This window comes from Saccopteryx bilineata, chromosome 1 (genome assembly GCF_036850765.1).
Source record: "Saccopteryx bilineata isolate mSacBil1 chromosome 1, mSacBil1_pri_phased_curated, whole genome shotgun sequence".
Taxonomy (NCBI): Eukaryota; Metazoa; Chordata; class Mammalia; order Chiroptera; family Emballonuridae; genus Saccopteryx; species Saccopteryx bilineata.
Genome location: NC_089490.1, coordinates 121,388,986 through 121,405,367, shown reverse-complemented (window position 1 = coordinate 121,405,367; position 16,382 = coordinate 121,388,986). Strand labels below are relative to the sequence as shown.

Sequence of the window (16,382 nt, the reverse complement as noted above, 5' to 3'; positions counted from 1 at the left end):
AATCTTGGAGCGTTAGTGATGAGCAGGCTACTGCTGGAGCATCAAATGAGATTGTCCTCAACAAGTACACAAATGAAAGAGCTACAAATGCAAACTTTTGCCTGAATAGAATTTAAATAAGTTTTGCACAAATTTTATGATTAAAATGTGTTTTACTATGTTCTATTTCAAAATTGTAGACAAATTCTGATGCAATCTTATCTTTTAGTGTATTAGTGTATTTATTGCATTATATAAATTATATTTTCACAAAGATGATGCCCAAGAAGATATTCTACTTCATTATGTTAAACTAAATGTTGAAAACTTTATAATAAAATGAAAACCTAAAATCTTGAATTGCAAAAAAACTGTAGCTTACAGAGAAAAACTAATGTCAGATTTGAGATCAGCATGCTCGAATTAGGTAAGAACAAGTGTTTTTGTGGATGCAACAAAAATTTTGTTCCCCAGTGTTATAAATGATAGCTTTGCTGAATACAATATTCTTGTTTGTAAGGCCCTCACTTTTTATCACTTTGAATATTTCATGCCAATGATTCTGAGGCTGGGATTATTGACGGCTCTCTAATAGTTTGATCTCTATACTGTTATGAAAAAAAAGGCAAAAATGCCCATATCTGAGTTGATTTGAGAAATTTTTTTTACTTCATGTTGAACATTATCACCATCATTGAAGTCTTAACATATAGTTACTACTTATTTTTTTTTTTTGAGAAATCAGAGATGTGTCTAGCTAAAGAAAGCCATCATCAGTGAGATAATTCTAGAAAGCACTCATGCCTGCTTCTAGGAAATATGATACATTAGTATGATAAGTGCTGAGATTTCTTTTGTGAATGATAAGTAATAAGAATACTAAGAATGCTGAGAAATGGGAATGAAAGAAGTTGTTAGCAAATGGATACATGTTGAGTTTAAAGGAGACCTTAATGAAATTTTTTAAATTTTACAAAATATTTTATCACTGAGTCATAGACTATTCAGATACTCTAAGACATGCCCTCACTTCTAATTTATGAGCAAATATAGCCCTTATTCTTATTTACATGTATTCTGGAGATTTAATGTCCCAGACTCTAAGCCCAGATAGTTGACCAAAAGTTCAGATACAAATTCCAGCAAATAAGTAGAGGCAAATTTCCACAGGGGCCTTAGCACTCAAGAGAACTAATCACAACCCTGACACAAGCACACATAAAATTAAGGTAGAAGATTTCAAGTTAAAAATAATTGCTTGTCTAGTAACACAATGAAGTAGAAAGAGGGGGAAAAAAGTAAACTCTATGTCTGACCCTGATTGTACCACAAATTGCAATTTAATTTCTGGCATGCTGTTTAACATCTCTGAACCCATATCTGCATGCATATAATGGAAAAATGCATCGCTCCTATTTCAGCCCAAATATCGTAAATTGCAATTTTTTATGATGTATGTTGCCTTCCTCTTGACTGGACACATAGGAGGAATGTGTATTCTCTTGGTTTTCACCTAAGTTGATTGGGATCTTTGGTAGAAGAACTTGGAGGAAATATTTTTAACATTTTTCTTCCTCCTTTTTAGGATTACCTGGGAGCATGCATTGTCCTCACTGCATCTATTGCGTGCATTAGCGGGTCTTCCAATTCTGGACTGGTGGGTTTAGGCCTTCTGTATGCACTTACGGTAGGTATGGATGAAATCTCTCTTTCAGTGCAGTGTTGGAGGTCCTTTTCCTACTTATTATCAACTCTTACTCATGGATGTTAGAGGATAACTTTGAAATTCATGACATCTTGCAAATATTAGTAGATTTGAAAACAGTATTTTAGGACAGTATGAATTTATTTCTGATATTGTGAACCAGTTTTTAGAACCTCCTCAAACTCTATGATCAGAGCACTCCAAGGCTCCTTGGGATCCCTGTCTTGACTTGCTCACAACCCATTTAGGGACACCAAAAAGAATGTGAATATAAATAAGTGCAAACAAAGGCACATGCTACTATCCACTGTGTAGGGAAATCAAGACTTCACAAAACAGAGACATTTAAGGACCCTTAAAGATGAACAGGCACTTTCTTTGACAACTTTATCCCATGACATCCTCTCTGATCTCTGCACTTATGAATTGTATCACATGATATATAGTAAATGCTCAAGGCATTCTAATATCTCCAAATATCCAGCAATTACAGAAATTGATATTTTACTTTTAATGTATTAAATTTTTTTTGTCATCTAACACAGATAACCAATTATTTGAATTGGGTTGTGAGGAACTTGGCTGACCTGGAGGTCCAGATGGGGGCAGTGAAGAAAGTGAACAGTTTCTTGACTATGGAGTCTGAGAACTATGAAGGCACCATGGGTATTGTTTTAAATATTATTTTGTCTCACTTAAATATATATTTTATTCAGATAGAGCATGACAGACACATTGTCATTTTTGCTTTTGTTTTCCATTTTAGTCTCCAGAGAACGCACTCTCATCTTTACTTTGCTTGATTAGGTGCACCTGAGATGATAAGACTTTTTAAGCTGAAAAATCTTCGAAGCAACCAGAGTTCAAATAGATTTTGTTTAGTAATATTCAAAAAGAACCATATAAATATTTGGAATTTCTTACATTATTTACCAACCCAAACCTTGCACTATCATATTGTCTGTCTCAAGACCTTATTAACATAGATGTCAAGAAACTTGGATCTTAAAATACTGACTGAGATTCTCAGTTTTGCTGGAATTAAACTGGCAGGAAATTCAATATTAATGACAGAATAATCTTTCATAAATGCAAGTATCATGCTTAAAATGCATTTCTTTGCCTGAATCCTCCAATAACTATCCAAGTCTTCAAGGATAAAATCCAGGTAACTTAATATATAGACAACTAGATTCTTCATTAGTCAACTCTTGCCTGCCTAGCTAGCTGGTCTCATCTCTCATCATCCATCCACACACCTTTTACTCCGGCCATACCAACAGAGTATCCTTTCTTTTTATTATTGTTCTTCTCCATATATGTATATTTGAAACAAATATGACTCATCTCAGACACCATTTCCTCTTGAAACACTCTTAGATTAGATACCACCTTTTCTGTGCTCCCAGAACACCTTGGATTGGCTTCCTTCTTATGTCTTTCCATGCAGTACTGTAGGAGCTGACTTAGTACTTGTATGTTTTCCCTAAAATACAGTGAGCACCTAAGGCATGTCTTTCATCTCTGTATTCTCAGCACCTTGCACAACACCCCACACATTTTAAGCACTCAAATGTTTGATGACCAATATACTGAAGAAGTGAATTCACAGTTGAATTATCTTGAATAGAATTGAGTGGTGGAATGCTGAAGAAACACGATGCTGTTGAATGCTCCAAAAACAAACAAACAAAACTATTTTAAAAGTACTTAATCCATAAGCCTTTACTCTATATATAATTTTAATTTAAAAACCACAGTATTTGGTTTAGTATTTTTTTAAATTTAGAAAAAAAATGTATGTTCATATGTATAAATGTATGTTTCTCTTTTTCTCTTTCCTTCTCCCTCTTCCTCTTATTCACCCTTTCTCTGTCTTTCTGTACCTCCCAGATCCTTCTCAAGTTCCAGAACATTGGCCACAGGAAGGGGAGATCAAGATTCATGATCTGTGTGTCAGATATGAAAATAACCTGAAACCTGTTCTTAAACATGTCAAAGCTTACATAAAACCTGGGCAAAAGGTATGGAATTCACCGACATTTGCTTTATTTCATACAAACCCTCAGGTGGACATTCTATTACCACCTAAGTTCTTCAGACATTACAGCCAAGTATATTCTCACTTCGCTCACATAATATTCTCTATGCTTTACCGGTCAAATTATCTACATAAGAGAAAAAAGGAGAGATAAGATCAGAATAAAATATATGTTCTCTAAGTTATATTGCCATTCATTAGTCTCCCATGAGATCAGGAAAGTCAATAATAGATGTGTTTTTCAAAATTTCTGTCTCTGGCTCATAGCCATACCAGACAGCCCCTTGAGAACTTTTGCATTTGTGCTAGCTCTAACCCTGTTGATTTGTTTCAGTTATTTAAAAAAGAACAACTGTGCATTAAAAATAAACTTTCTTTATTTTTTATTTAAAAAACCATCACTTCTAAGTGATCATCACTTCCAGTTGGCTCAGCAGTAGAGCATCAGCTTGCATGTGGAATTCCCAGGTTCATTCTCAGTCAGGGCACACAGAAGTGACCATCTGCTTCTCCATCCCTCCCCTTACCCCTTCTCTCTCTCTTTCTCTTCCCTTACCACAGTCATAGCTCAAAAAGTTTGAGCAAGTTGGCTCCAGGTGTTAAGGATGGCTCCATGGCCTCACCTCAGGCTCTAAAATAGCTCGGATGCCCAGCAACAGAGATGCTGCCCCAGATGGGCAAAGCATTGCCCAGTAGGAGGCAGGTAGATCCCGGTCATGGTACATGTAGGAGTCCATCTATCTGTCTTCCCACTGACCATTTAATGAAAAAAAAAAAAAGAAATAGTCATTAGATCAATATATACTTAATGCAAAATTTAAGCCACCGAGAAAAACAACACTATCACAGAAATGAAAGTAGTTGGAATGGAATTATTGAAAATTTGGTGAGAACTCCATGTTTTTATCTAAATAATGATCATTCATAAAGGAGATCTGTAAAGAAAATGATATTAATATAAGTATTTAAACAGATTGTGGTTTCACTATGGTATCATGTCTAAATTAAAAATATTTTTTCGCATTTTCTACCATTTGTCTGAGTCCTCATCTTTCTAAGTGACAGTTGATTTTTTTAGGTGGGCATATGTGGTCGCACGGGCAGTGGGAAGTCATCATTATCTCTGGCTTTCTTCAGAATGGTTGATATATTTGATGGTGAGTTACTAACTAAATATTTTTCATTGGACATCTGGTCCTTTCCCTTAATAAGTGTAATATCAACTTACCTAACCATTCAGAAATAACAAACAAATATTTATAAAGACTTTATGTACTACAGCCAATGTTTTGAGACAGGTTTCTCAGCTAAACAGTCCAGAAGTAAAGAACAATATGTAAAATTGGAGAACTAAAACTATTAGCCTAAAACTCAGTTCAGGATATAGAATTAAAGGGTTCTAGTAAACTGGTAAAATGAAAACAAGGCCACCCATTGTGAATAGCAGTAGATAGAAGTGGCATTTCAAAAGGAAGGAAGAGAAATGAAGGCTGTCTTGTTTCCTGCAGACTAAAAGTATATCTCCTCCATCAAAGGTAAAATGTTCAAGGAGATAAGTAATCTGTATTTTTAATTTTGGTTCATGACTCTTGTCACTTTCTTAATAACATTGTTTAATGATGTTGAACATTTTGTGAGGGAGCAACCTTTGCTATAGAGTGCCAAGCACATGTTGACAATTTACAGAAGTATTTATTCATCCACAAAATTATTTATAATAAGATATATGAAAGTAACCTAATCTTTACTTTAGAAAAAAAATGTCACATTATTTGATTACTGAGAGGCCTATAAATAGGCTGGCACATAAGCCATCTTGAATAAGAGGTGATCCAGCAATGTATTTGACTATCAGCTCAAGGGAGAGCTCACTATTATTATCCATAATGATTATGATAATGATGATAGTACTTCATATTTTTATTGTACTTGACAATTTATATTATTTAATTTAATCTACACAAAAACTCTATGAGATACAGAGGTCAGTTTATGAACACAAAGTTGAACTGTGGTAATTGCTGTTCCTTTGGGGATTATATTCAGGAACAGGTTATGTATCTTCCACTGAGTTAGCTGTTTGCTCTTTCCATGGCTGGTTATTATACACAGATACTTTAAAGATTTTCTCTAAGGATTTTCTGTGTAAATAAATTACATGATCCAAAGACTATTGATTGACACTTTTCATTTAAAAACCATTATTATGACTAAACATATTAGGTATGAAACATCCTTTCTGACCCCACATGAACTATCCATAACTTATTCTCTTTTTAAAATCATTAGACTATTAGGATCTTTAATAAATAATATATTACTTCTGAAGAATTTTTGTTAATCAGTTTTCAATTTGCAAAACAAAGAAACACTGTTTTGCTTCTAATTTTGCTACATGCTTTTCAATTTTGTTTCTCTTTAACAGGAAAGATTGTCATTGATGGGATAGACATTTCAAAACTACCACTGCATACACTACGTTCTAGACTTTCAATCATTCTGCAAGATCCAATCCTATTTAGTGGTTCTATTAGGTAGGTAACATGGTCAACAGAAAATTGTGTGCCTCAGGATTTACCCTGTGGCACATAGGAGAATTTTGCTTAGAATGGCTATTCAGGTTGGTGTAAAATGACCTTATCAAGATGCTAAGATCAAATATTTGTGCAACAGTTGGATTGGGCACCCCTAGAGTTGTTAAATTAGCCTATAGAAGGCCAATAATCTTTTATGTCTCCAGGCATTCTTTTCCATTGATTCTACAAAACTCACTTTTACCTCTAGACTTGGAGGCAGTGATTCTTGGCAGATATCTCTTAAGTATTCCACCCTGTACATATCCTGCTTATCTGTTGTGTGTCTGGCCTGACCTTAGCAGATATTGAATTTGGTTAGTACCTTGATTTCCCCCAACTCCATCTCTCACAACTTTTCTTTTAGCCAGAATTGCTTATAAGAAGCAGCTACAATCTTCTTTATTCCTGGTTTGTGGTTTCCCATCCACAGGGGAAAAATATGGACATATCTGCCATCTGCTATGCACTTTAAATATATTGTCTCATTAAATCCTCAAAAGATTACTGTAGTATACATAAAGTAAGGTAAAAGTAGGTTTACAGTTGTGAATACATGAAACACAGTTTATTCTTATATTATTTATTAATGACTACATTTTTCATATGAACTAGAAACCTACTTTTGCCCTACCCTTTACTATATATTATGCATATTATGCATAATACAGATAAGTATTTTGAACCTCAGAGAAGCTGTAAGTTACCCATGTTTGCACACTTATTAAGTAGTAGAACTGTGATTCCAAATAAACTTTGTCTGACTCTAAAGTTCACCATGGCATTACCCACAAGGTCATGCCTGTCATTTCATCTATCATTTGTTCTCTCTTGCTCCCCTTCTCCATTTATTTAATTACAAAAAAGTAATTTGACACATTCTTTTACTGATTACTCCTTGTCTTGAGGAGAAAATGTATATAAGATTGCTCAATATTCATCCATATCATTACTTTAAAGTTCTGAATATATTAATTTATTTAATAATACCATAGTAAATTTATATCTCTGAATATATTTATTCTGAATAAATATGCTACTACTATTGTGGTTCATACAGAACAATGAGTTGGTAAAGCTAATAGCTTTATGTGTTCCCAGATAGATTTATGTATTTAGCATCAGTTCTGCAGGAATATTTTGCTAGACACTATTCAGGCTACATAAAACATAATATGAAAGTGGATGAGCCTGACCAGGCAGTGGTGCAGTGGATAGAGTGTCAGACTGGGATACAGGGGAACCAGGTTTGAAACCCTGAGGCCACAGACTTGAGCGCATTCTCATCTCTGGCTTGCACCCAGGCTTACCAACTTGAGCCCAAAGGTCACTGACTTGAAGCCCAAGGTTGCTGGCTTGAGCCCAAGGTCACTGGCTTGAGCAAGGGGTCACTCGCTCTGCTGTAGCCCTCTGGTCAAGGCACATATGAGAAAGTAATCATTGAACAACTAAGGAACTGCAGTGAAGAATTGATGCTTGTCATTTCTCTCCCTTTCTGTTTGTCCCTATCTGTCCTTCTCTCTTTCTTTCTTTGTCTCTTTCACACACAAAAAAAGTGGATGAATCCAAACAATAAATTTTATTATATCTCACATGCATATAAAGTTACTAATTATATCATCAAAAATCATTTTTATTAACATTAAGGTCATTCATTTATTCATTCATCAAACATAAGTTGAATGCCTTCTCTATCCTAAGCACTCTTGTACATACTGGGAATACAGCAGCAACCAAAACAAATAGAATTTTAAGGAGAGAACAGCAATACACAAACATATAAAACATTTTCTTTATTTTTATTTATTGACTAATTAACTGATATTGCTCCCTACAGATTTAATTTAGATCCAGAGTGCAAATGCACCGATGACCGACTCTGGGAAGCTCTAGAAATTGCTCAGTTGAAGAATATGGTCAAATCCCTACCTGGAGGTCTAGGTAAATTTTTTTAAATTGCACATTTATTTTTAAAATATACAATTAATATGCATATCTATAATTTATGCTAGAACCACATAATTCTAGTGTTAAACCCCCTTATATTTAAAATAATCTTCTAAAGGTCATTAGGACCTTCAAAATCTAATGATTTTACTGTTGTACAAGAATATGAACCTTACCACATTCTGTTCCATGTGAGCACTCCAAAGTATTCCAGTTAATACATTTATTGCCTTTTCTCCTTTGGTAGGCACAGGTCACTTCAATTAAAATATTTCCTTGTGGCCATTTTGTTCACACGATCTACCTAGTTACCCTCAGCAAGTAGACAAGAAGATTAAAGAGACTATTAAGTACAAAAAGTGCTTGCTACCATTTAGGAGCAGGTAATTTCACTCCACTGGCTGCCTTTTTTTTTTTTTTTTTTTTTTTTTTTTTTTTTTTTTTTTTGCTGCTAAGTGGGTATATTTCTTTTATTTATATAATTTTTCAAAGACATTCTTTTCTTTTCTTTTTAATTTAGTGAGAGGAGGGGAGGCAGAGACAGACTTCCTCATTCACCGCAACCAGGACCCACCCAGCAAGCTCACTAGGGAGTGATGCTCTGCCCATGTGGGGCCCCTACTCCGTTGCAACTGGAGCCATTTTATTTTAGCACCTGACACAGAGGCCATGGAGCCATCCTCAGCACCTGGGGCCAGCTAGCTCTAATCGAGCCATGACAGCAGCAGGGGAGGAGAAGAGAGAAAGAGAAAGAGAGAGAGAGATAAGAGGGAGAGGGTAGAGAAGCAGATGGGCGATTCTCCTGTGTGCCCTGACAGGGAATGGAACCCAGGACTTCCACACATCAGGCAGATGTTCTACCACTGAGCCAATTGGCCAGGGCAAGACACTATTTTCTATTACCTTGCTGCAGTATCAGTTTTGATTACTTGTGAAAAGGATGAAACATCCACTCAATCACTGATATAAATTCAGCCCCAGAGGTAGTACACTTTCTGGCAAATAACATGACAGAACAAAAGACCAGTGTAAGTAAGGAAAGAACAACATGATTAATGAAGCAACAGAGAGTTCAGAGGTTAGTATTTAATTCATAAAAATGAACATCTATAGTTTTGGATTTGTGCTTTTGTAAAATCTGAACTCACTGAAAAAAGCAATCAGAAAGAGAACAGTTGGTTGATATTCTAATTTTAAAATGTAATATGTAGTTGCCAAATTAATTGTGTAGTTTTAGCATCAAGTTTTAATAAAATCAACCTACTAAATAAAACCATATTCATTTGCTAGTTTATTTGGGAGGGAGGAGCTAGTCAAAAAAATATTTTTTATGATTTTATGTCCCAGGGAGAAGGCATCCCACAAACAAAAATTGAGACAGCATGTCTTTGAGGATATTTTCATTGACCTTGTTAGTGCCAGACTATGGTAGTAATTCCACAGGTCTGGATGATCTTTCCTATAAAAATTTTTAATGTCTCTTTGGAGAGCCCAGCTAGTCAACTTGAAAAATTGATAATGCTTATAGACCCTACGCCTTTGGTATTAAGAGGCCACCTTCTTTGCCATTAATAGAAAGACAAGCCAGTTACATCTTGATGATTGTCCTCTTGATTAACATGAAAGCTATATGCACCTGCTTTGAATTGTGGACATGGTGTTTGTGGCTGTGGTACAGTGTAAGCAATGAGATTGTACTTACACTATTTAACTGAAAGTTGTTTATGCCCATTGACTTAATAAAGAATACACCAATTGCTTGATAAAGATCTGGTTCAGGCCAACTCTGGTGAAGAACATTCATCATCTCCAGAACCCTCCCTATTTATGATGTAAATTAAAATTTGGAGAACAAATACATGGGCCCCAAGCATGAGAATTTATAAAAAATTTGATGCAATGAGACTATATCAATAGAAATTGCCCCACAAACAAACTTACACGCAGCGCTACTAAAAAGTGTTTAAATTCTCATAAAAATATATTTTGAAAACAATTTATTTTAAACTCAAAATAGTATATTTTATGAAATATGGGTGGTAAAATAATGAGTATATAATATTCATTTATCCGTGCAGCAATGTTTTATTCAGGCACTGTGTCAGGTACCAAGTAAGTGCTGAACATTGATGAACACAAACAAACCCAGTCCTTATCCACTCGGAGCTTACAGTTTAATGGGATGGCATAATGGAAAAAGAATGGATATATAGTTGAGAATATTCTTGTTAAGGTCTGTTACAATTAACCTATGTGATCTTGGGCAAGCCACTTCATCTTTCTAGGCCTTCGATAATTATGTTAAATAATCTCCTTAGGTAATTATGTTACATAAAAAATCTCCAAGGTCTTCCACTCTTCAAAATGTTTAACAGGGTCTTATATCTACTATATGAAGGTAATTTATCTCCATATAGTAAAAAAATATTCTCAAAAATTGAATGGCCCAGGATTATATTCATTTTTCCAATGTAAAATTCCTCTTCACTTTTCACATATTACATCTTTGCACCAGTATAAAGTGATATCCAGCTTGCTTTATGGAACATAATCTGTCCATTACCTTACCCAAGAAATACTATAGTAGCATTTCTTCAATGAAATCCTTGCTTCTTTCTCTGATGTAGATGCTGTTGTCACTGAAGGTGGGGAGAATTTCAGTGTTGGACAGAGGCAGCTGTTCTGCCTCGCTAGGGCCTTTGTCCGCAAGAGCAGCATCCTCATCATGGATGAAGCGACAGCTTCCATTGACATGGCCACGGTGAGTGCACTAAGCTTTTTATATTGATGACTCGGAGAAATGCATATGCAAATTATAATTTTCTTCTCCTGATTGGGTTCTGAATCCTCAGTCTTATTATTTGGAGTGTCATTTCATACAGCAGCTTGTTCAACTCATGCTAGTACATGGAGAATTGCCATAAAGGAGACAGACACCAGTTTTAAGGGTATTCCTATTGCTAGTAAACACAAAATACATTTGCCATTACTTTTTGCTAAGTTCTCAAAACAGTAAAATTCCTGGGTTCAGTAGATGAGAATACTGTACTGTATTCAAATACTCAAGTATTATTGTGGAAATTCTAAAATGAAGTATGCAGATCTCTATTTAATAGAATCAATTGATGACCAAAGCTAATTGTTAATTCCTAAAGTAATTTGAAAAAGGATTCACTAGAATTAATAATGGCTACAATTAATAATGGTCATCTCAATGTGTTTATACTAACAAAAAAGAAACTTTGACTTTAGAAATTATTTTAAAATGTCAATTATGTAAAAGAAAAGAAAAAAGATACGTCTAGAATGCTGTGATTAAGTGGAGAAAATTCACATTAAACCACAAACTGAATGACCAAGCAATCAGAGTTTTTATAAAACTTAATATTAAAAGTTTGGCATCAAAAAGAACAAAAATAAAAAGGATCCACAATCTTATATTATTTTCTTGCTGTAAACATTAGATTTGGTGAAACAACCCCAAAAAGTGAAACAGCTTCAAGATTAAGAGCCACTACTAATTCAACATCATTTCTTTCTGTTAAGTAAGACTAATCAATTAAAGTAACTATACAAAGTAAGTAACTTTTCAACATTAACATAATTTAAAGCAGTAAAATAGTTTCTAATCAAGCCTTTTCCCTAAGTCAACATAAATACATCAAAATTAGTATTACTTACTAAGATTTTACAATTTTGGAAATTATTATAACAACAGCAATGAATTAGAATGAATTAATTGTCAATAAGGTACCTTATTGGAAGAAAGAACTCTTTTACATTAAGACATAGGTAATCAAGCTTGCCTCTAGGAGGGAGGTAGAATCTTTATCCAGAACATCTTTTAAAATATAATGGTAACAGTGGTTTGTGGTGGGAATAAAAATGTTTCCTTTCTGGAATGTTCTTTTATGGATCAAATTTTAAATTTGGGGCATGTATTTTCCTTTTCCTTTTTCTGACCCAAAGTGTAACACCTTTTCAAGTTTTATTGGTTTTGAACACATACCATTTGTGGTGTGACTCAAGTGAGCATTTCCATGCCCTTTTGCTGTTATTTTCCTCTTTCAGTTCCTAAGCTATGAACTTATCAGTCACTCTCATTGATCAGATGAGTTTCATTTCCATTTTGAAGACACCTGCAGAGCCCAGCATCTGTGAACTTGCTGCTGGGATGGCTCCCTGTTATACTTTCTACAGTGACTGAGGAGTGTATAGTCTCAGAGGGGTTTGGGCGTGTAGCAACATTATTCTTGGAGACCAAGTGTCATAGGGAGAGGAAGTAGTTAAGGGACAATTCAGACTTAATTTGTTTATTTTTTGGCAGGAAAACATTTTGCAGAAAGTGGTAATGACAGCTTTTGCAGACCGCACCGTTGTTACAATAGCTGTAAGTATGGCAGACAGAGTTGATTTATTCCTCTTTAGTTTTTGTTCCAAGATTCAATAATCTTTATTTCTGAGCAATTAAAATATGCTTATATTGAATTATGTATGTATTTCTCTGCTAATGTTTCTGTATCTGTGCAAAAAAGGAAAAAAAACTATTATGCTCTGAAAGTCTTTACATTGTATTTTTTCCAAATTTTCTGCTCTCCTCACCTCCCCTAAATTATATCCTAAATGTAAGGTTCCAGCAGATCATGGCCTGAGCTTTTTCACCAGGTACAGGTGGCAGTTCATGTGGGAAAATTCTCTTTTCAAATATCTGATGGTCTAATGAGCAGTTTCAGAAGCAAAATTCTTAACTCTGAATGCCAATTCTGCTATTTATATTTAATTTCTATGCCTCTATTCACTTAAGTTTTTTTTTAATTAAGTAAGAGGTAGGGAGGCAGACAGACAGGCTTCCCTGTGTGCCCCATGCAGGACCCACCCAGCAAGCCTCCTACTGGGCCCATCTGGGGGCATTGCTCCATTGCTCAGCAACGGAACTATTTTAGTGCCCGAGGTGAGGCCATGGAGCCATCTTCAGTGCCTGGGGCCAACTTGCTTGAACCATTTGAGCCATGGCAGCAGGAGAAGGTGGGGGAGGGGGAAGGGTAGAGAAGTAGATGGTCGCTTCTCCTGTGTGCCCTGACCGGGAATCGAACCTGGGACTTCCACAAGCCAGGCCGATGCTCTACTGCTAAGCCAACCAGCCAGGGCCTCACTTAACTTTATTTAAAGAAGGCCTCACTAAGGCAATACTTTCTCTGAGTACCAATTCAATTGAAGAACTGCTTAAATCTCTGTAATTTATGTTATAACTTCCTCATCATAGGCCATGGTATTCTCTTTCTCTTTGCAGATGGGTGGATTCTTACATTTAGCCTTCGTGTTTAACAAAAATGATTTTGTAAATAAACCACCTGGACATTTTCTCTCGTGCTGATTCACTTTCTTCTTTCTACTTTTCTCTCTAGCACCGTGTCTCTTCTATTATGGATGCAGGCCTTGTCTTAGTCTTTTCTGAGGGTATCTTAGTGGAGTGTGGTACGGTTCCAAACTTGCTTGCCTGCAAGAATGGCCTCTTTTCCACTTTGGTGATGACCAACAAGTAGACCATCGTGAGCCTCCCCTTCTCTGGTAGCTATCTTAGCAGCATCCCCTCAGTAAGGCCATGCTAACGCAGATTCCAAGGGGAGGGATGTGGCGAGGGAGCTCACTACAGGGTACTGGCACACATATCAGCCCTACGAAGTGCTTCAGTTATGTTCAGTTTGAACATGTAAGCATGCGAGAGAGTTTACGAAAACTCAAGAACCAGATTTACCTGTTATTTTAAGAACTGATTTCCCTATTCCTTGGGGTGTTCTGTAAGCACCCTTAAAAACACCATGCATGTTCTGTACTTGCCTTGAAGAATGCATTAATTTAAATAATGACTTAAGTTTAACTGTTGAATAATGGAGCTTTGAATGGAGTGCTTGCTTAGGCTTCCATTTTTGTGACTGTGGCATGGGGAAAAAGAGCACCCTTTGAAGCATGGCTTTCACATGGTGGCAGGAAATGACACCCCATAAGGACCCACCCTCTGTAAACTAGGCCTGCATGGAGGGAAACCCACCTTCTCTCACTTCCCCAGTGAACTCAGGGATCCCTTTGGCCCTGGAGAAGTCCCATGGTTCATTGAGTCACACTAACGTGTGAACAATTTCATGGGTAAGAGAATTGGCTAGTTGTAGAATGGCTCTGTAATATTTTCAAGAATTTTCTCAATGGAGAGATAGGGAAAAGGAACTTGTTCCCTCTGAATGTGCAAGTAAAGGGGGCGGGGAAGAAACAGACCCTTGCTGAGTTCTCCCCGCTGGACACACAAGAAGCTGTGGGGGAGAACAGAGTACTGTGAGACCAGCTGTTTCTAACGTACTCACAGGAGACGGAGTGCCACCAATTTGCAGAATGATCCTCAGCTCTATGACAAGTAACAGTTTTCCTTCCCTGCTAAAAGTTCTTCTGTTCATTTTGTTATCTGCCAATGAAATTTATGGAATAATTTATGGTGATTTTTTATAACTTATAAAAAGAAGCCCTCATCCACCAAAATAGTGCATGGCATTATTTATGAAAATAATTTTTTTTTCAAAAATTGTATTCATTGATTAGTGAGAGAGGAAAGGAGAAAGAGGGAGTGACAGGAACATCAATCTGTTCCTGTATGTGTCCTGACCAGGGATCAAACCAGCAACCTCTGTGCTTCCAGGCAATGCTCTAACCAACTGAGCTATCTGGCCAGGGCAAAAATGGTTTATTCTTTATTCTTAATTAGATTAATTCCTGTGGTACATTTTGAAAATTGTATCAATGCTATTGCAATTGACACCATGTTTTGTCAAGCAAAGAATAATTTGGATTAATAGAATAAAAAGCAGCTATATTTATTCCCATTGGCCAAGTGTTTCAATGTTTTCATTTTTTTATAATAAAAATTATCTTAGAATATCAAGGCTATGTTTATAATATTCTATTTATGAATTTAGAAGCCAAATTCTTAATATCTGTGATATGGTTATTGAAAAACTAATATTTTTTGGAGGGAAAATGTACAGTATATAAAAATTAAATAGTACATTCAGTTTAAGTGTTTACTTTTTCTAAATGTATGAGTATGTAAATGGCTCTGATCCTTTCTCAAAAATAAATAAACATTATTTTTCAACTAGTGGTATTTCCTAAATATGTATCATTAGCCACCAATATTCAGTGACGGATAGGTTTATCTGTGAATGTTGGAAATAGTAATGCATGTCCTAAGCTGTCATCGTTAGCACACTCCACATATGTGTTTCTTTTCTCCTCTAGAAAGTCCCAACTAGGACTGCTTGCTTTTCTGAAATTGTGTACATTGAGCCTACCCCATCTAGGTGGCTCACAGCAGAGGATAGGCCTTTGCCCCTGGCAGCGGCTTTAGATTGAAGTTTGAGTTGTTAAGAGAAGGTACTTTGGAAGCCTGTGTATCAGCTAAACAGATGGTTTTCCCAGGTGTAGCAGCATCCTTCAGCATGCTGACGTTTTGACTGGCACGGTGTGGTCCATTATGGTAGCATCTAGCTAGCCACATGTGACTATTATGCACTTGCAAATGGGTAGTCCAAATTGAAAGGTGTTGTAAGTGTGAAATAGTCACTGGATTTGAACAACTTAGTACTAATAGAAGAATGTAAAAGACTTATTAATAATTTTTATATTGGTTACATGTTGAAATAACATTTTGAATATACTGAGTTAAAATATATTATTAAAGTAGAGTTTACCTGTTTATTTGTGTATTTGCAATGTGGCTTCTAAAAAATTTAAAATTACATGTGCCTCACATTTGTAGCCTACATTATATTTCTATTGTATAGCACGTCTCTTAGCAAGTATAATGGAAAGGCCTACTGGTCAGATTTTTTCCCTTGTAAATCCTAAAAATAATAATAATAAAAAATTACAGTAACTGACACTTATTATTTGCTTATATGTGTCAGACAAGGTGCTGCTGATTTTTTTTACATGGATTATCTCATTTGGTCCTCCCTATCATTCTCCTAGGCAGGTACTTTTACCACCATCATTTTATAGATAGGAGGCTGAGGCATCAACAGTCAAATTTGTTGCTCAACGTTGCACAGCTAAACAGGTCATGAAACCAAACTGTGAGCCTAGTCTAACT

At 35.7% G+C, this 16,382-nt stretch overlaps 1 protein-coding gene across 8 annotated transcripts in view; it reads left to right on the top strand.

The window, feature by feature from the left end:
- Nucleotides 1-16,382, top strand: part of ABCC9 (ATP binding cassette subfamily C member 9) — a 152,099-nt gene that overhangs the window by 132,062 nt on the left and 3,655 nt on the right. For 5 of the 8 annotated variants that reach the window (XM_066264640.1, XM_066264658.1, XM_066264631.1 and 2 more), the window contains 8 exons: nucleotides 1,565-1,666; nucleotides 2,230-2,350; nucleotides 3,578-3,708; nucleotides 4,804-4,882; nucleotides 6,151-6,259; nucleotides 8,136-8,239; nucleotides 10,873-11,006; nucleotides 12,573-12,635. In XM_066264640.1, the coding sequence (XP_066120737.1) occupies nucleotides 1,565-1,666; nucleotides 2,230-2,350; nucleotides 3,578-3,708; nucleotides 4,804-4,882; nucleotides 6,151-6,259; nucleotides 8,136-8,239; nucleotides 10,873-11,006; nucleotides 12,573-12,635 (843 nt within the window). Of the gene's footprint in view, nucleotides 1-1,564; nucleotides 1,667-2,229; nucleotides 2,351-3,577; nucleotides 3,709-4,803; nucleotides 4,883-6,150; nucleotides 6,260-8,135; nucleotides 8,240-10,872; nucleotides 11,007-12,572; nucleotides 12,636-13,650; nucleotides 13,814-16,382 lie in introns of all 8 variants that reach the window. The other 3 variants (XM_066264665.1, XM_066264648.1, XM_066264654.1) reach the window with 2 other exon arrangements.